Here is a 20387-nt window from a genome sequence, read left to right as displayed (position 1 = left end):
TTAGTGTTCTAAACTTTGTCAACAGACTTTATCCCAAACATGGTGCTATGTGCACTAACAGACTGACCCACAGGTGTCAAACATGCGTCCCAGGGGCCAAAACCACCCCACCAAAGGGTCCAGTCCAGCCCACCAAAGGGTCCAGTCCAGCCCTGGGATGAATTAGTGAAATGCAAAAATTACACTGAAGATATTAACAATCAAGGATGTTAAAATAAATTTAGTTCAATTTCATCTGAAGTGGGTCAGAGCAGTGAAATACTATCAGAATAAAGTATAAATAATTAAAACTACAAATTTTTCTCTTTGTTTTAGTGTAAAAAAAAAAAAAGTAAAATTACACAAATGTAGCCTTTTTTTAAAAAAAATGTGAAAAACCTGAATATGAACAACCTGAAATCTCTTAAGAGAATTAAGTGTAATTGTACCAATATTCTGTCTGTTATTAAATGTTTTGTGCATTTGTAGATCCACTGGGACCTGCACGATGTAAGGAACATGTGAAAATGAGAAGCTGAGGCCAAATAATGGCATAAATTGTTAAAATTGCACTTTTTTTTCTTAAGTTTCATTTTGGTCATGGTTCGTGTTTTTCCACATTTTTTAAAGGATAGTTTGTCGGTGTAAAAATTTTGATAATATACAGTAATTTTAGTTTTTTCACTCTAAAACACAGAAATTAGACATACACATGTTGGGATTGATATTACTTGTGTATTATTATTTTAATCATCACTGGCCACCTGCAGGTCATATTAGGCTGTATGTGGAACTGAACTAACATGAGTTTGACAGTCCTGGACGAAACAACGCCAGATGAAGAAAAAAAAAAAAGTACCAAAATTAACAAAAATGTCCATTGTGACGGATGAGGTTTGAATGACTGAAAGGTGAAAAGGGCTCTGGAGCTGTTTGTCTAAAATGGGACTAAAATCTCTGAGCTCCAGATGAATAAACTATCTGTGACTGATGGAGGTAGGAGAAGGTTCAGTAGAACTTCAGTACGAGTCAATGGTTGAAAAATGGCTCGAACATGTAAAAGCTCATGAAGTAAATGTATAGAACCTGCAGAGATTTCATCTGTACTTTCACAAATTCCATAGAATTTCCTAACACTGATACAAAACATGGGGACTATGTCTATGACTACTATGGAGAAACAACCACTGACCTGCTATCATTAACTGCCCCTCCACTCACCAGAAAATAAAACAAAATAATTATGAGAATAATAATGATAAATAAGTTAATTTAAAAAGAAAAAAAGGGCAGGACAGAAACAGATGTGTCCCTGCTGTGGTTGGTGATGTGGTTTCCATCTAACTCTGTATCCTGGGGTTTCTGTAAACACAACGGTCGACATCTGCAGTTTTAAATCACAGCTCATGTGAGCAGTGAACATACACACCCCATCACACATGTGTTGTTCTTCTGTGTTCTGGAGTGTTTGAGTCACAGCAGCAGAACCTTCTTCATGTGTTTATTCACTGACAGTTTAAGAATGAGTCTGACACCAAGTATGAAAATAAACTTTATTTGAATACACACAGAAGACAAAGCAGATCAACCAGATGTCAGTGACAGTTCCATCAGCTGGAGGAAGTCACAGGACGACGGACAGGAAGTCACAGGACGACGGACAGGAAGTCACAGGCCTGGAAGGAAACAAGCACAGTCACACACAGGAAGGAACCATGACCCCTGACCCCTGGTCCCATTCTTACCGTACAGCTGCTCATCAGGGTGGGGGGGGTGTCTGTGTTTGGTGTCAGTGAGAACACTGGACTGTGAGGACACTGAGGAGACTGGAGCAAGTGTTCAGATAAACTGGACTGAAGAAGAGACTGGAGGAACTGAGGGGTCACTGTGACAGTCTACAGAAGAGATCACAAAGAGAGGGTTAGAGACCACAACAAGAGGGTTAGAGAGCCAAAAGAGACCCAAACACTGGAGCAAGTGTTCAGACACAATGGACTGAAGAAGAGACTGGAGGAACTGAGGGGTCACTGAGACTGTCTACAGAAGACACCACAAAGAGAGGAGGGTTAGAGACCACAAAGAGAGGAGAGTTAGAGACCCAAAAGAGACCCAAACACTGGACCAAGGGTTCAGACAGACTGAAGAAGAGACTGGAGGAACTGAGGGGTCACTGAGACAGTCTACAGAAGAGATCACAAAGAGAAAAGGGTTAGGGACCTAAAAGAGAGCCAAAAGAGACCCAAACACTGGAGCAAGTGTTCAGACAGACTGGACTGAAGAAGAGACTGGAGGAACTGAGGGGTCACTGAGATAGTCTACAGAAGACACCACAAAGAGAAGAGGGTTAGAGACCCAAAAGAGACCCAAACACTGGAGCAAGTGTTCAGACAGACTGGACTGAAGAAGAGACTGGAGGAACTGAGGGGTCACTGAGATAGTCTACAGAAGACACCACAAAGAGAGGAGGGTTAGAGACCACAAAGAGAAGAGGGTTAGAGACCCAAAGGAGACCCAAACACTGGACCAAGGGTTCAGACAGACTGGACTGAAGAAGAGACTGGAGGAACTGAGGGGTCACTGAGATAGTCTACAGAAGACACCACAAAGAGAAGAGGGTTAGAGACCCAAAAGAGACCCAAACACTGGACCAAGGGTTCAGACAGACTGGACTTAAGAAGAGACTGGAGAATCGGAGGGGTCACTGTGACAGTCTACAGAAGAGATCACAAAGAGAAAAGGGTTAGGGACCTAAAAGAGAGCCAAAAGAGACCCAAACACTGGAGCAAGTGTTCAGACAGACTGGACTGAAGAAGAGACTGGAGGAACTGAGGGGTCACTGAGATAGTCTACAGAAGAAACCACAAAGAGAAGAGGGTTAGAGACCACAAAGAGAGGGTTAGAGACCTGAAAGAGACCCAAACACTGGAGCAAGTGTTCAGACAGACTGGACTGAAAAGGAGACTGGAGGAACTGAGGGGTCACTGAGACAGTCTACAGAAGAGACCACAACAAGAGGGTTAGAGACCTAAACCCTACATGGGAATACAATCATTTAACATATGTCCATCAGATAATACCATCCACCCATCCATCCATCCATCCACCCGTCCATCCACCAGTCCATCCATCCTTCTGTCCTTCCGTCCATCCATCCGTCCACCCATCATCCATCCATCCACCCGTCCGTCCATCCATCCGTCCATCCATCCACCCCTCCGTCCGTCCATCCGCCCGCCCGCCCGCCCGTCCGTCCGTCCGTCCGTCCATCCATCCATCCATCCATCCATCCTTCCAGCGTCTCTCCCTCTTTTCTCAGACTCTTGGACACACCTTGGTGTAGATGTTCAGTCCACAGCAGCAGGAGATGAAGGAACTGTTGAAGCTCAGATTGTTTCTGAAAAACACAAGAGCAACAACAGTGAAGACATCGTCCAATCAACTGAAAGAATCACTTTAAAACGGACACAATGTTTTCAAAAAGACCCAGATAAAAGACAACTCCACCTAAACAGTCCATAAACACTGGGTTTCCACTGCATGGTACCAGCTCAACTCAGACTGTTTGGGTTGTATGTAAAAGAACTGGTACTAGTTTAGTAGTACCTCCTGAGCCAAGGTTCCAAAACGGGTCCACAGGTACTAAAATGTGACGTGGAAACACTGCAGAGCACTGACTGGTCCGACAGTTGTCTGTGTCATCAATGAGCGACCGGTCGTTTTAAAAAAAAAAAAAAAAATCAGACTGAAGTTGAAACTTAATCTATGAGGAGGTTCATCCACGACGAACTGCTAAACAGCTAAACCACTATACCGCTAAACCACACCATGGTCCATCTTTGTTTTTACCGTCAGCTGTATTGCATTGAAGACGACGTTACAGAAGTTAGGCGCAGCGTTGCAATGACGACCAGGTACTCTAAAGTTGGTAGTATCCTGTGATGGAACCGGCCTCCAGGAACAGGACCTGGTACCAGAGTCCAGTGGATACCAGAGTCCAGTGGGTACCAGAGTCCAGTGGGTACCAGAGTCCAGTGGGTACCACGTAGTGGAAACGCAGCTAAAAACAGCTGTCCGGGGAAAATGCACTTGTTTTGTTTGATTAATGTTTATGACATAAAAAACATTAGACTTCATAGAGGATGGAACTGTTCTAAACTATGGTTTAATAAAACATATTTAAACTAGAAGCACTCAGAGCGCAGACCTCCGCCAAGGCTGATCAGTGCCCCCCCCCGTGGGTCCCCCCACCCCTGATCACCCCCAAAAGTTAATCATTTCTTCCTTATTCCATTTCCAACAAACCCTGAAAATTTCATCAAAATCTGTCCATAACTTTTTGAGTTATGTTGCACACTAACGGACAGACAAACAAACAGACAAACAAACCCTGGCAAAAACAACCTCCTTGGCGGAGGTAATTACAGTTCAAACTTCAGTGACTGAAACACACTTTAACCCTCCGGTATCCAGGTGCGCCTTTTAGGCACACTTTGCACTTTGTGTTAAAAAACTTCATATTATTTTTCACAATTTAAATAAAGTTAGAATTCAAAAGTTGTTCATTTGTGCATGATCTTTAAAATTCTGTCCACCAACTAAAATGTGCACATTGTAAACAAAAGAAAATGACCAGACTAGCATCTGTCTGCCAAGTGTGCATAAAATGCACTATTTCTAACATTTGATATGTATGATTAGGGCTGACCTGGATTTACAAAAATAAAAATCAAATTAGAGCAGAAAAATAAATCAATATATAATATTTAACAGTTTGATTTATAGGTGTGCATTTTACGCGCACTTGGTGACAGACGCTAGTATTTAGCATAAAATATAATAATAATGCAAATTAACCAGTGTTGGAGTTAATGATTGGCATATGCCAGGATGAAAAAATGAAATATGTGATCCACTTGTTATGGAGTATACTGAATAAAAAAAATGTGGTTTTTTGCATCAAAAAATGGTTCGTTTCCATTACAGACATGGCATTTAAAGGGTTAAAAATGTGACAGTTATTGAGTATTTGGTATTTTTTATTTACAGCTCAAGATGATGAAAAAGAAAAAAGTGTAAAAGAATTAAAAACAAACTGTATGAAAATTTTTTTGACATTATTCCACAAGTGTGTGAAAAAGACACACTGTGTTTAGTAAGGGCCTTGGAGGACGGGGTACCAGAGGGATAAACACAGCAGAAATTAAACCTGTGTGTACAGACCACTGGACCAGACCTCCTGTACAGACCACTGGACCAGACCTCCTGTACAGACCACTGGACCAGACCTGTACAGACCACATGGACCAGGTGGACTCACCTGTGACAGACTGGACAGATGACATGCAGTTCTTCCATCTCGTCCACTACAGACGACACATACTGCTGCTCCAGCTGAATGTTCTGTTCATACTCTGCAATTATAGACATTTCTGTGGAGAAACACAGGAACAAGTCCGTGTTAGCAAAAATAGGCCTGAAAATAGGCCTGAAAATAGAACTGAAAATAAGCCTGAAAATAGGCCCGAAAATAGAACTGAGAATAGGCTTTAAACTGAACCCATGTGCGTTCTGTGGGACTGCAGAGGACCCACCATGGGACAGCAGCTCCTGGTGGATGTCCTCCAGTCCTGACACTTCATCGAACTGCTCCATGACACCAAACACCTGGACACACAAACAAACAAACAAACACGTTACATTTGAGCATCTCCAGCTATGGAAACTACAAACAGGAGGACAGACTCATCCGGGAGACCCGGACCCGGCAGAAGTACCCAGACAGTAGTACCCAACAGTAAAACCCGACAGTAGGACCCTGACAGTTGTGCTCTGACAGCAGTACCCAGCAGAATGTACCTTTACAGTAGTACTCTGACAGTAGTACCCTGGCAGTAGTACTCTGTCAGTAGTACCCTGACAATAGTACCCTGAGAGCACTACCCCGACAGTAGGACCCTGACAGTAGTACCCTGTTCAGTAGGACCCTGAGAGTAGTACCCCGACAGTAGGACCCTGTACAGAAGTACCCTGCATAGTAGTACTCTGACAGTAGTACCCTGTTCAGTAGGACCCTGTTCAGTAGGACTCTGGCAGTAGTACCCTGACAGTAGTGCCCTGTAGAATAGGACCCTGTACAGTAGGACCCTGACCGTAGGACCCTGACCGTAGTACCCTGACCGTAGTACCCTGAAAGCAGTACCCTGACAGTAGTACTCTGACAGTAGGACCCTGACAGTGGAACCCCGTTCAGTAGTACCCTGACAGTAGTACTCTGAAAGCAGTTCCCTGACAATAGTACCCTGACAGTAGGACCATGTTCAGTAGGACCATGTTCAGTAGTACCCTGACAGTGGTACCCTGGACAGGGGTACCCTGTACAGTAGGACCCTGACAACAGGACCCTGTTCAGTAGTACCCTGTACAGTTCAGTAAATGGTGAGGCTGATGGCAGACCCACCTGTGCCGTGTCCTCGGACCCCCAGAAGGAGGCCCTCTCCTGGGCCTCGGACCCCCAGAGGGAGGCCCTCTCCTGGGCCTCGGACCGCAGGGCGCTCCACTCCTCCTCCATCACCTCCTGGATGATGACCGAGGCTCCAGAGGTGCTGCACTGTGGGCTGAGTCCAGTCCGACGGTACTGCTCCAACAGCCTGGAGCGACTGTTCTGCAACCTGTTCACACAGCGCTGAGAAGCAACGGAAACACAGCAACTGAGAAGGCAACTACAGCAACTGACAACCTACGGATACACATATAATACATTGAACTAATACAACTAAATCCAACTAACGCAACTGACGACGAATGGAACGGATACAGAATTAATATATAGAACTAATATGACTAAAAGCAACTAAAGCAACTGACGACGAATATAAGTCAATATACCAGACATGTAGTCAGTATAACAGACATATAGTCAGTATAACAGACACGTTATCTTACGTTCAGTCATATTAGCTCTTCACATTAGCTCTTCTTTCTTACTTTTCGGTAAGTTTCCTTCCATGGCGGGTTCGTTCCTTTATAAAGTGAACGGTGTTTTTGTAAACCGTCCATTTTTAGCTTTAGTTTTTAATATAAAGTTACGCAAGTGTTCAGAAATGGGACTAAATATCTGGAAATCGGCGAAAAAACATCCTAACATTTCAGCTTTTAAGGTCCGCACTACGGAAGTTGTCATTTACGCATGCGCATTGCATGATGGGTAGTGTAGTTCTGTTCCGCCAAACACTGTTTCCTTGTATATCTTTAAGCTGATCATGTGTTTAATGTCATACTCCTGATAAATGAGCTCAAACTTAATAAATAAATGTTATTCGTCTGTCAGTGTGTGTGAACTTTAAACCTTATGGGTGTAAAAGTGCGTCAGTGTTAAATCTGACTGTGCACACTCCAACTACCAGGTAAAACCGGAACAACAGGACTATTTCCGGTTCACCAGGACCACTTCCGGTTCACAGGTCAGAGGCAGCTGAGGCTCCAAACATGATGGAGACCGGAGCACCGGGAGGCGTGGAACCGGAGCAGACAGCGGCCCAGAAGCAGCTGCTCCGCCGGAGACAGGAGCTGGACTACTGGAAGAACAACATGGCCCGGATCCGGAGGAGGAACCGGATGACCGGACTGAGCATAGGCGCGTTTGTGCTGGGAATGTGTATCCTTCAGACTACAGGGGGTCTGGGACTGGGACAGGACAAGGTCCAGGACAGAGACAGGGTTCAGGACAGGGTCCAGGATAGATACAGGGTCCAGGACAGGGTCAGGGTCCAGGACAGGGACAAGGTCCAGGACAGAGACAGGGTCCAAGACAGGGACAGGGTCCAGGACAGGTCTGGTCCACAGTCTACTGCTGTGGTCTTTGAAAACTCTGGAGGACCCAGAACAGATCCCAGTTGAACCACTTTGAACTAAAGAATGTAAATGTTAGTTCAACCTGGAGCAGAGTCAGAAGGTATACAGACAGATAGATTACACTTATATAATATATAGTTATATGCAGTTACATACAGTTACAGTTATATACAGTTACATACAGTTACAGTTATATACTGTTATATACAGTTACAGTTATATAAAGTTACACTTATATACAGTCATATACAGTTATAAACAGTACAGGTATACAGACAGATAGATTACACTTATATAATAGACATTTATATACAGTTACAGTTATGTACAGTTATATACAGTTACAATTATATACAGTCATGTACAGTTATATGCAGTCATATACAGTTATATATAGTAACAGTTATATACAGTACACAGGGTATACATTTAGTTTAGCTGAGGAAATGTCTCTTTTCTGGTCCAAACCAGTCCTTTAAAATACTCTCACTCGTTTTCTGGACAGTTTGTTCATCAGACTTTAACAGACTTTACCAGACCATCCAGACCAGGGTTACCATGGTTACATTTACCAGACCATCCAGACCAGGGTTACCATGGTTACCTTTACCAGACCATCCAGACCAGTTTGTTCTTTAGTTCTAACAGAAAACTTCCTCTCCTTTTGTCGTTTTTGCATCTAAAAGTAGAACCTGAACTGTTGTTTTCAGTTCCACTTGTTCTTTAACCTCTTACTGTCCAGTCACTTACACCATCCTGTCAGTCAAACAGGAGAGAATCATGGACGAAGTGGACGATGAAGCCAGGATCCACATCATACGAGGACCACGGACTGGAGCTAACTCCTAGACACACCAAACATGGACTATCTGGACTCTCCTGGACTCTTCTAGACCCTTCTGGACTCTTCTAGATTCTTCTGGACTCTTCTCGACTCTCCTGGACTCTTCTAGACTCCTCTGGACTCTTCTGGACTCTCCTGGACTCTTCTAGACTCCTCTGGACTCTCCTGGACTCTCCTGGACTCTTCTGGACTCTCCTGGACTCTCCTGGACTCTCCTGGACTTCCTAAACCTGCTCTTGGTTTTGTATGTGAGCAGGACCTTCACACAGGTGGTCCTGAATCCATCCTGGACCTCCTGGACCTGCTCCAGTCTCATATTAAACCTGTGTGTAGTTCCTCCAAATAAACACGTTTGTGGTTCTAGAACCAGTTCTACATGGACAGGGTACACAGGTGCATGTGACGTTCACTGACTGTCTGTTTTTTTCACTTCTGTTGATGTTGAAACTCCATTAATAAAATAATTTATTCTAACAGAACACGTGGACCTCCTGTCTGTTTGGTGCCTTGTTGTTGCTGACCACTCCCACAACGGTCGTGTCATCAGTAAATTTGATCTGGATGTTGGAGCTGTGGACGGAAGCACCACCTGGTCCTGGGGGTACAGCGTGGACCACATGGAAGCACCACCTGGTCCTGGGGGTACAGCGTGGACCGCATGGAAGCACCACCTGGTCCTGGGGGTACAGCGTGGACCGGATGGAAGCACCACCTGATCCTGGGGGTACAGCGTGGACCGAACTGGACTCAGGACGCAGCCCTGAGGAACACCTGTGTGGAGCACAATAGAGCGCAGAGGTCTGTTCACCAAGAAGCACTTGATCCACAGACGGGGGTGGGGGGGATCTGAGCTGCAGGGTCTGCAGTTTGTTGAACAGTCGGCAGAAGGACTGGCAGAGCTGAGCTGAAGTCCACAAAAAGCACCTGATGTATGTGTGGGGACTCTTCTGGACTCTCCTGGTGTGGGGGCTTTCCAAGTGGCTGAGGCAGTGTAGAGCTGGCCTGGTCTGTGATCTGGTGGACCTGTAGGTGAACTGATGTTGGTGAAGGCAGGTGGGATGTAGGCCTTGATCTGATCTGCTGCAACACCAGACTACACACAGTTTAGGATCACCGAAGTCAGGACCATGGGACAGATGTCACTGAACCCTGTGATTGCAGAGGTTTTGGTGGTTCTGGTGGTTTTGGTGGTTCTGGTGTCAGTTTTCAGGCAGGTGTGGACTGTGGTTCTGGTGGTTCTACTGTCAGATTTCAGGCAGGTGGGGGCTGTGTTTTGCTGCAGTCAGTGGTTACAGGTGTTCGTGAAAACTGCAGCTCGCTGATGAGTGCATGATTTCAGGTCCCTCCCCGGTACTCCATCTGGTCCTGGTACTCCATCCGGTTAGGGTTTGGATCAGGGTCAGGGTTTGGATCAGGGTCAGGGTTTGGATCAGGGTTAGGGTGGGCTGATTCTTGGATGTCCATATCTGTGTCTGATTGGATGTGTTTGTCACATGTGTCTGTTGTGCTGCTCTTCTTCTTCTTCTTCTTTTCGCTCTGCTCCTTTAACTCAGGTGCTCCTCCTCCTCATCAGCTGATTCCACTCAGCTGTGTCACAGCTGACGCTCCTAGGCTGCAGTTTAGACATTTACCTGTGTTCGTTCACAGGTGGTTCTTCTGCTTCAGGTCAGACCACACAGTGTTTTACTCCTGACTGTTTCCCAGACCTGGTCTCCTGTCTTCAGTCCTCTGGTCTGGTCTGGTTCTCCTGGTCTTGGATGTGGTCTCCTGTCTTCAGTCCTCTGGTCTGGTCTGGTTCTCCTGGTCTTGGACCTGGTCTCCTGTCTTCAGTCCTCTGGTCTGGTCTGGTTCTCCTGGTCTTGGACCTGGTCTCCTGTCTTCAGTCCTCTGGTCTGGTGAGTACCCTGTCTGTGGTCCTGCATTTGGGTCGGTCCTGTATCTGTTCCCGTCAGCTGTGGTTCATATTCCCTGATGACCCACATGTTTCCAGTCCAAACACAGACTGGATGTGGACCCAGTGGAGATGGAACCAGAGGGTTAGGGTTAGGGTAAAGGTCTAGGGTTAGGGTTAGGGTTAGGGTTAGGGTAAAGGTCTAGGGTTAGGGTTAGGGTGTCACAGCTGGACATGGTCCCATAGTTACAACACAAATGTAGAGTCACTGAACCATGTGGAGCCACATCTGGGACTGTGGACCTGTGTGTGTTAGTGTTGGTGTGTTGTTGTTTCTAGTGTTGTTTGTCCTTCCTGTTCATCCACAGTTGCTCCTCTTGTACTCATCAGTGTTTAAGTTGTTGTTGTTGTGGTTGTTGTTGTTGGTGTTGTTTCCACAGTCGCTCCTCTTGTACTCATCAGTGTTTAAGTTGTTGTTGTTGTTGTGGTTGTTGGTGTTGGTGTTGTTTCCACAGTTGCTCCTCTTGTACTCATCAGTGTTTAAGTTGTTGTTGTTGTTGTGGTTGTTGTTGTTGGTGTTGTTTCCACAGTTGCTCCTCTTGTACTCATCAGTGTTTAAGTTGTTGTTGTTGTTGGTGGTGGTGGTGTTGTTTCCAAAGTTGCTCCTCTTATACTCATCAGTGTTTAAGTTGCTGTTGTTGTTGTTGGTGGTGGTGTTGTTTCCAAAGTTGCTCCTCTTATACTCATCAGTGTTTAAGTTGCTGTTGTTGTTGTTGGTGTTGTTTCCACAGTTGCTCCTCTTGTACTCATCAGTGTTTAAGTTGTTGTTGTGGTTGTTGTTGTCAGTGTTGTTTCCACGGTTGCTCCTCTTGTACTCATCAGTGTTTAAGTTGTTGTTGTTGTTGGTGGTGGTGGTGGTGGTGGTGGTGGTGGTGGTGGTGTTGTTTCCAAAGTTGCTCCTCTTATACTCATCAGTGTTTAAGTTGCTGTTGTTGTTGTTGGTGTTGTTTCCACAGTTGCTCCTCTTGTACTCATCAGTGTTTAAGTTGTTGTTGTTGTTGTGGTTGTTGTTGTTGGTGTTGTTTCCACAGTTGCTCCTCTTGTACTCATCAGTGTTTAAGTTGTTGTTGTTGTTGGTGTTGTTTCCAAAGTTGCTCTTCTTGTACTCATCAGTGTTTAAGTTGTTGTTGTTGTTGTTGTTTCCACAGTTGCTTCTCTTGTACTCATCAGTGTTTAAGCTGTTGTTGTTGTTGTTGTTGGTGTTGTTTCCACAGTTGCTCCTCTTGTACTCATCAGTGTTTAAGTTGTTGTTGTTGTTGTGGTTGTTGTTGTTTTTTCCACAGTTGCTCCTCTTGTACTCATCAATGTTTAAATTGTTGTTGTTGGTGTTGTTTCCACAGTTGCTCCTCTTGTACTCATCAGTGTTTAAGTTGTTGTTGGTGGTGGTGTTGTTTCCACAGTTGCTCCTCTTGTACTCATCAGTGTTTAAGTTGTTGTTGTTGTTGGTGTTGTTTCCACAGTTGCTCCTCTTGCACTCATCAGTGTTTGAGTTGTTGTTGTTGTTGGTGTTGTTTCCACAGTTGCTTCTCTTGTACTCATCAGTGTTTAAGTTGTTGTTGTTGTTGGTTTTGTTTCCACAGTTGCTTCTCTTGTACTCATCAGTGTTTAAATTGTTGTTGGTGTTGTTTCCACAGTTGCTTCTCTTGTACTCATCAGTGTTTAAGTTGTTGTTGTTGGTGGTTTTGTTTCCACAGTTGCTTCTCTTGTACTCATCAGTGTTTAAATTGTTGTTGGTGTTGTTTCCACAGTTGCTTCTCTTGTACTCATCAGTGTTTAAGTTGTTGTTGTTGGTGGTTTTGTTTCCACAGTTGCTCCTCTTGTACTCATCAGTGTAAATTCTCCTCTGGTTCCTTTGGTACCTGTCCAGTCCCATCAGAACTGATCGCTCTTCCTCATTTGAATCTGTCTTATTTGTTTGTGCAGGGCGTAGCGATCCAATGAAGGGTACGACGCCGCTGATGCTAACGCTTCTGCTGCTGCTCCACCTTCCTCCTGTGTGTGTGGCAGAAAACCTGCGAACTCCCCAGTACTTCTACTGTGGTTTCAGTCAGACGTGGTGGTCAGCGCGGTCCTACTGCAGACAACACCACACTGACCTGGTCACCATCAGCGGTCAAGCAGACAACGCCCAGGCTGTGCGTGTCCACGGATGGATCGGTTTACACCGGGGGTGGGGTGACCCCGTGTGGAGGTGGTCCAGAGGAAACCAGAGGGCCAACTTCACCTCCTGGGAACCAAGTAGGTCCAACTAGACCTGGACTGATGAGGACCTGGACTGAGAGTAGGTCCAACTAAACCTGGACTAAAGAGGAACTGGACTGAGAGTTGGTCCAACTAGACCTGGACTAAAGAGGAACTGGACTGAGAGTAGGTCCAACTAGACCTGGGCTAAAGAGGAACTAGACTGAGAGTAGGTCCAGCTAGACCTGGACTAAAGAGGAACTGGACTGAGAGTAGGTCCAACTAGACCTGGACAGATGATACCAATAGTCCATCAGACCTTTGGACCGTTGGACTAATGGTACCAATAGTCCATTGGACCTTTGGACTAATGGTACCTAACCCTAACCTTTGGACCTTTGGACTAATGGTACCAATAGTCCATTGGACCTTTGGACTAATGGTACCTAACCCTAACCTTTGGACTAATGGTACCTAACCCTAACCTTTGGACCGTTGGACTAATGGTACCAATAGTCCATCAGACCGTTGGACTAAAAATGGGACACATCCTCCAGGACATCAGCTGTTGGTTCATCATAAACTAATCCTTAACTGTTGTTTGCATTCAGGTTTGTTTTCTGGAAAAATGCCAGTTCCACCTGAACCACACCTGCCCTCCATGTAAATGTTCAAACAGATGAAACCTGAGCCAGCCGTGCACACTCTACTGTCCTCAGGACGTTTGAATATATCGGCCTTCTTTGAAAACACTCATTTGTATAACTACATATATTTGTATAATGTAAATGACAAGGTATCCAAATTCCGTCATGATGCAGTGGTCAGTTCTGTGAATGTCCAGAGTCTGAAGCCAACGCTGACCTTGTGTGTGGATAGAACCTGTTCAAGCCTCTGGGACTTGTCCTCCTTTCAGGTCATCCTCAGGACCATGAACACTGCGCCTTTAAGTACCAGGGCCAGACGGTCTGGGAGAGTGACCAGTGCAACACACTACACACATTCACATGTTGGAATGAACGACTGATTCTGGTGAAGGAGAACAAGACCTGGGAGGAGGCCTTAGAACACTGCAGGACTATGGAGGACCAGGACCCCATGGACCCCATGGCCTACAACAGCCACCGCTACAACCTGGCCACCCTGGTCACTGCAGATGACCACCACTACGCCCAAGAGAAGATCCAAGAGGCCACCACTGACACGGTAGGTCCAGGATTAGGACCAGGGTTAGGGTTAGGGCCCATGGGTTAGGAACAGGGTTAGGGTCCGTGGGTTAGGAACAGGGTTAGGGCCCGTGGGTTAGGAACAGGGTTAGGGCCTGTGGGTTAGGAACAGGTTTAGGGCCTGTGGGTTAGGAACAGGGTTAGGGCCCGTGGGTTAGGAACAGGGTTAGGGTCCTTGGTTTAGGAACAGGGTTAGGGTCCTTGGTTTAGGAACAGGGTTAGGGCCCGTGGGTTAGGAACAGGGTTAGGAACAGGGTTAGGGCCCGTGGGTTAGGAACAGGGTTAGGAACAGGGTTAGGGCCCGTGGGTTAGGAACAGGGTTAGGGTCTGTGGGTTTCTTTCTTTGATGGGACAGATACAACAAACACAGACCAACTGGACCACAGCAGTTCCACACATGCATCAGAGTGTTTAGAACAAAAGCTCATGTGCAGCAGTGGTCCAGATGGACTTTTATGAAAAGTTCAAACACAGAGAGAAATGAAGAGACAATGAGCTTTAACAGATAAAACTGTGGGATAAGAAAGAAAAGAACCAGTTAAAACAAAGAAAAAGATGAACATGATCCAAGCATTAAACAGGAGGACACTGCTGTGTCTGACACATGCATGTTTTTACAAGAGTTTGAATAAACCTCAGCATGTCACACATTTGATTTCAACAGAGAGAAGGTTCCACACATTAGAAGGTTCCACAGATTAGAAGGTTCCACACATTAGTAGGTTCCACAGATTAAAAGGTTCCACAGATTAGTAGGTTCCACACATTAGAAGGTTCCACACATTAGTAGGATCCACAGATTAGTAGGTTCCACACATTAGAAGGTTCCACACATTAGAAGGTTCCATACATCAGTTCCTTTCACAGTGAATGCAGAGGCAGTTTTTCTGTAGGGCACCTGCAGTCTGCATTAGAGGACCTGCTGACCCTGGTCTGGTGACCCTGGTCTGACCCTGGTCTGACCCTGGTCGGACACACACAGGCACTCGGAGGCTTCAGTCCAGTCCATGAATGCATCTAAAAGCAGTTTCACTACGTTCAAATTAATAAAATTGGTAAATGATGAAACCTGTATTTTGATCAAGGGTTACAGTCATTAAATCTAATGGTCTTATGGTCCCAGATCTTCAGGGCCCAGTTGTAGAGGCGTTGCACACTCAACAGTTAAGTATTTCCTTCTGATCTTAAAGCAGTTCATGTCTGACACTTTTACACATTCTCTTGACACGGCGTTGAAAATTTAATTGTGAATGTAAAATCCTTCCCACATATTTCTCCTTCAGCTGTTCAGTGCTCTGCCCTTTTCTTTGGACCTGCACAGCTGCATTTGAAGCTTTTGTGATGGACAAACACATCCACGTGGTTTTGTTTGTGCTAAGGGTCAGACAGGAGTCCTGGACCCAGAGGAGACCTGATTCAGACTGTGGTTCAGGTTTTCATGGACTACCACAGAGTCTGGCCCTGAAACATGAACAACGGTGTCATCAGCATACATCTGCAAACGGACTTCTGGACAAACCACAGGAAGATTATTGATACAAACTAAAAAGAAGTGGATCCAGGATGGGTCCTTGAGGAATTCCTGTTTGAATTTCCTGGAAAGAGGATTTACATTTATTGATGACAACACATTGTTCACGATTCTGCAGATCTGAACGGAACCAGGACACTGACCGTTTAGAGAAATGAACAGATGAAAGTTCTGATATGAACAGGTTAACAGAGTCAAAAGCTTTTTTTTTAAATCAACGAACACAGCTCCAACAATATTATCGTTGTCAAGTGATTGTTTAACTTGTTCTAGAAATAGACAAGTAGCGGTTTTGGTTGAATAATTATGTCAAAAGCCGAATTGTAAGGGATGCAAAAGATTTTTGCTTTCCAGATGTTGTAAAAGTTGTTCTGTAATATTTTTTTTCTAGAACTTTAGACCTGACAGGCAGGAGGCTTACAGGTCGATAATTGGGTTGTTGGTGTTGATGGTTTCTTTGTTCCACCTCTGTCAGGTGTGGACCGGTCTGCGGTTCCTGGGTAAGGGTCCAGGGTTAGGGTCTGTGGGTTAGGGTCCAGGGTTAGGGTCCTTGGGTTAGGGTCCATGAGTCCTTGGGTTAGGGTCTGTGGGTTAGGGTCCAGGGTTAGGGTCCTTGGGTTAGGGTCCATGAGTCCTTGGGTTAGGGTCCAGGGTTAGGGTCTGTGGGTTAGGGTCCAGGGTTAGGGTCCTTGGGTTAGGGTCCACGGGTCCTTGGGTTAGGGTCCAGGGTTAGGGTCCTTGGGTTAGGGTCCATGGGTCCAGGGTTAGGGTTCATTGTTCATTGTTTCTTTGTTCCCACTCTGTGTCAGGTGTGGACCGGTCTGCGGTTCCTGGCCGGTCAGTGGCGGTGGGTGGGTGGAGAAGCGGCTCAGTTTGAGGGAGACTGTCCACCTGATGGGCGGGGCTGTGGTGTTCTACAGAAGAAGGGACCACCTCACCTCCAAACTGAAGAGTGCACCCACAAACTGAACTTCCTCTGCTACAGGAGGACGCCCACCAGTCCGGACTCCACATGTTCTTAAAGGGTTCTTCTTCTTCCATGTAGGGAACATTACACTGCCTTTCCACTACGTGGAACCGGTTCAACTCCACTATGGTACCAGGTCCTATTCCAGACTGTTTCCACTCTGGTACCAGGTCCTATTCCAGACCCTTTCCACTCTGGTACCAGGTCCTATTCCAGACCCTTTCCACTCTGGTACCAGGTCCTACTCCAGACCCTTTCCACTCTGGTACCAGGTCCTATTCCAGACCCTTTCCACTCTGGTACCAGGTCCTATTCCAGACTCTTTCCACTCTGGTACCAGGTCCTATTCCAGACCCTTTCCATTCCAGATCCTCCCTCTTTCCAGTCCCTGGTCGTCATAGCGATGCGGTGCGTTCCTTCTGTGTGCTCTGCTCACAGTTGCTGATAAACTCACTGGTTGCCTGTTGTCTGGTCAAACTCCTGCTGAACGTTTGCGTCTGAACCTCCTGGACAAACCATGGTGTAGTTTTACAGACTGTCATCATGTGGATTCACCTACTGACAGATTTACTGGAAAAGGGCGGGGCACACACACCACTCTGACCAATCAGAGCTCTGCAGTGTTTACACAGTGTCACCTTTAGGATCTCGTCCCCAGTCCTGGAACCTCAGAGGAGGAGGTACCAAAAAACTAGGACCAGGTACCAGATTCCAAAAAACTAGTACCAGGTAGCAGATTCCCAAAAACTAGTACCAGGTACCAGAGTCCAGAAATCTAGTACCAGGTACCAAATTCCAAAAAACTAGTACCAGAGTCCAAAAAACTAGTACCAGATACCAGATTCCAAAAAACTAGTACCAAGTACCAAATTCCAAACAACTAATACCACGTACCAGAGTCCAAAAAACTAGTACCAGGTACCAGAATCCAGAAAACTAGTACCAGGTACCAGAGTCCAAAAAACTAGTACCAGGTACCAGAGTCCACAAAACTAGTACCAAGTACCAGAGTCCAAAAAACTAGTACCAGGTACCAGATTCCAGGTCCTTCTTCATAATGGAAACACATAAGGGCCAGGTTGAGTCAAGTCACTACTATGTCGTGGAAACGCAGCATTAGCTTCACGTTGACACATGGATCAGGTTGAGTTCAGTGTTCTTCAACCTTGGGGTCACGACCCCACATGGACTCACCTGGAACTCAAATATTTCTAGTAATTGATTAAAAAAAAATACTAATAATTTTAAAAAATTAATTCAATATATATTTCAGAATAATTAAAAATCACAGATTTTTCTTATAAAAATCCAGTTGAAATCAAATGCAAGATCTAATATCTGACAGGACAAATGTGGAATGACCTGATCACGTGACCCTAACCCACCTGGTCGTAAAACGTCTAAGAGAAACTGAGACGCACACACCACAAAGGTGCATTGTATACATTATTCTGCAGACTAACTGTCCTGTAAAATGAACCTGGATTTGAAACATATGATAGAAAACTATTAAAGGATCAAAAACAAACAGATTTTAGCAAAAATGTCTGTTTTGAAATTGTAGAGATGTTCAAATGGGGTCAGGAATAAAAGACAGGTTGGAACCACTGGGTTAGCGTTAGCATTATACTCTAACCCTAACACCAGCTCTACCACCTCTTTCCGTTGTAAAAGTTTTTAGGCGACGTTAGCTACAAACTTTGTTCTTTTGTCACATTAAGGGAAAGTGCTTTGAAGTGTGTACGTTACCAAATGAGTGGGAGTGGCCTTTAGTAGTTAGCTCATTAGTAACTATAGCTAATAGCTTTAGCTAACAGTAAGTATAGTGGACACACTACGTAATTAGCAGTTAGCTCAGTAGTAACTATAGCTAATAGCTTTAGTTTAAATATCAGAACTGTGCTTCTATTCAGTAATAAAGTTTAAGATTAAAACATGCACACAATCATAGTTTTGAATCAGAATTCAGTGAATATTTGTCGTTGTTTACATTAATATGTCTGTTTACTTCACCAAGGATTCTTGTGTGTAAATGCAGAAGCGTTGATTGTTTTTTTGTTTGTTTTTTTTAATCCATGAAAAATAAACACATGTAAAATGAGAGTCCTGTTGAATAAATGTAATCAGATTACTTTGTCATCGCTGTTGATTAAAGGTTAAAGGATGACACAGACACAAAGGACCTGCTAGCATTAGCACCTGTGGGTCTGAGTTTAGGACTAGGTCTGGACAACCCTAACCTAAAGACCTAGAACTAGAACCCCAACCTGAAGACCTAGAACTAGAACCCTAACCTAAAGACCTAGAACTAGAACCCTAACCTGAAAACCTAGAACTAGAAGCCCAACCTGATGACCTTGAACTAGAACCCATACCTGAGGAACTAGAACTAGAACCCATACCTGAAGACCTAAAACTAAAACCTTAACTTGAAGACCTAGAACTAGAACCCATACCTGAAGAACTAGAACCCTAACCAGAAGACCTAGAACTAGAACCCTAACCTGAAGACCTAGAACTAGAACCCTAACCTGAAGAACTAGAACCCATACCTGAAGACCTAGAACTAGAACCCTGACCTGAAGACCTAGAACTAGAACCCATACCCGAAGACCTAGAACTAGAAGCCCAACCTGAAGACCTAGAACTAGAACCCCAACCTGAAGACCTAGAACTAGAACCCTAACCTGAAGACCTAGAACTAGAACCCAAACCTGAAGACCTAGAACTAGAACCCTAACCTGAAGACCTAGAACTAGAACCCTAACCTGAAGACCTAAAACTAGAACCCTAACCTGAAGACCTAGAACTAGAACCCCAACCTGAAGACCTAGAACTAGGAGCCTAACCTGAGGACCGAGAACTATAAACCCACTGGTACAAACCCACTGGCATAAACCCACTGGTGTAAACCCACTGGTGTAAATCCACTGGTACAAACCCACTGGCATAAACCCACTGGTGTAAACCCACTGGTGTAAATCCACTGGTGTAAATCCACTGGTACAAACCCACTGGTGTAAACCCACTGGTGTAAACCCACTGGTGTAAATCCACTGGTACAAACCCACTGGCATAAACCCACTGGTGTAAACCCACTGGTGTAAATCCACTGGTACAAACCCACTGGTGTAAACCCACTGGTGTAAACCCACTGGTACAAACCCACTGGTGTAAACCCACTGGTACAAACCCACTGGTATAAACTCACTGGTACAAACCCACTGGTGTAAATCCACTGGTACAAACCCACTGGCATAAACCCACTGGTGTAAACCCACTGGTGTAAATCCACTGGTACAAACCCACTGGTGTAAACCCACTGGTGTAAACCCACTGGTACAAACCCACTGGTGTAAACCCACTGGTACAAACCCACTGGTGTAAATCCACTGGTACAAACCCACTGGTGTAAACCCCCATCATGTCCACACAGGGGCAGTGTTGTCCTTCAGTTTGCTGCAGCAGAAGGACACGTCTACATTTAACTGTTGTTCAAACTCAGTCATTTTCATTTTCCAGAGACCCTGAAGGACTGAAGAACCCTAACCCTGACCTTAATGCTAATGCTAACACTAACCCTGAAGGACTGAAGAACCCTAACCCTGACCTTAATGCTAATGCTAACACTAACCCTGAAGGACTGAAGAACCCTAACCCTGACCCTAATGCTAATGCTAACACTAACCCTCTGTCTGCTGTTGCACTCATCTGTTCAGGGTTCAGAACACTGTGAACATACAAGTGTAAATCTCATAATAATAACAGGTCAGTTCAAAGGGTGGTGTATATTTACATGAATTCAAAGGGTGGTATATATTTACATGAATTCACAGGGTGGTGTATATTTACATGAA

At 45.0% G+C, this 20387-nt stretch overlaps 2 protein-coding genes across 5 annotated transcripts; one reads left to right on the top strand and one right to left on the bottom strand.

Annotated features, from left to right (window-relative positions):
* Positions 1-1519: 1519 nt before the first annotated feature.
* Positions 1520-7151, bottom strand: LOC115416605 (RPA-interacting protein A-like). Of its 4 annotated transcripts, none has more exons than XM_030130425.1 (7): positions 6964-7151; positions 6437-6661; positions 5571-5643; positions 5297-5408; positions 3310-3373; positions 1725-1874; positions 1520-1655 (listed from the first exon to the last, which is right to left on the bottom strand). In XM_030130425.1, the coding sequence occupies exons 1-7, from the start codon at positions 7033-7035 to the stop codon at positions 1626-1628; spliced, it is 726 nt and encodes a 241-aa protein (XP_029986285.1). In that variant the 5' UTR covers positions 7036-7151; the 3' UTR covers positions 1520-1625. The 4 variants fall into 4 exon arrangements, with proteins under 4 accessions (XP_029986285.1, XP_029986284.1, XP_029986283.1 ...); XM_030130424.1 differs by having other exon boundaries at positions 1527-1874; positions 6437-6448; positions 6482-6661; XM_030130423.1 differs by having other exon boundaries at positions 1527-1874.
* Positions 7152-10394: 3243 nt separating this feature from the next.
* LOC115416603 (C-type mannose receptor 2-like) lies at positions 10395-16740 on the top strand. Its single transcript, XM_030130422.1, has 4 exons — positions 10395-10410; positions 12549-12863; positions 13723-14012; positions 16373-16740. Exons 2-4 carry the CDS (start codon positions 12563-12565, stop codon positions 16583-16585), a joined length of 804 nt encoding a protein of 267 aa, XP_029986282.1. The 5' UTR covers positions 10395-10410; positions 12549-12562; the 3' UTR covers positions 16586-16740.
* Positions 16741-20387: the final 3647 nt, after the last annotated feature.

This window comes from Sphaeramia orbicularis, unplaced genomic scaffold, assembly GCF_902148855.1.
Source record: "Sphaeramia orbicularis unplaced genomic scaffold, fSphaOr1.1, whole genome shotgun sequence".
In the NCBI taxonomy this organism is placed as follows: Eukaryota; Metazoa; Chordata; class Actinopteri; order Kurtiformes; family Apogonidae; genus Sphaeramia; species Sphaeramia orbicularis.
Note: the sequence above shows the minus strand (reverse complement) of the source record. Positions and strands in the feature narration are given on the sequence as shown.

Bases quoted from the DNA above. Each gene is read 5' to 3' on its own strand.
- LOC115416603 (XM_030130422.1), top strand. From the start codon at position 12,563: ATGAAGGGTACGACGCCGCTGATGCTAACGCTTCTGCTGCTGCTCCAC. The intron at 12,864-13,722 runs GTAGGTCCAACT...TCCTCCTTTCAG, and splicing joins CTTCACCTCCTGGGAACCAA to GTCATCCTCAGGACCATGAA. The intron at 14,013-16,372 runs GTAGGTCCAGGA...ACTCTGTGTCAG, and splicing joins AAGAGGCCACCACTGACACG to GTGTGGACCGGTCTGCGGTT.
- LOC115416605 (XM_030130423.1), bottom strand. From the start codon at position 7,035: ATGGACGGTTTACAAAAACACCGTTCACTTTATAAAGGAACGAACCCG. The intron at 5,644-6,436 runs GTGGGTCTGCCA...TTGTGTGTCCAG, and splicing joins GGTCCGAGGACACGGCACAG to GTGTTTGGTGTCATGGAGCA. The intron at 5,409-5,570 runs GTGGGTCCTCTG...GTTTCTCCACAG, and splicing joins CCAGGAGCTGCTGTCCCATG to AAATGTCTATAATTGCAGAG.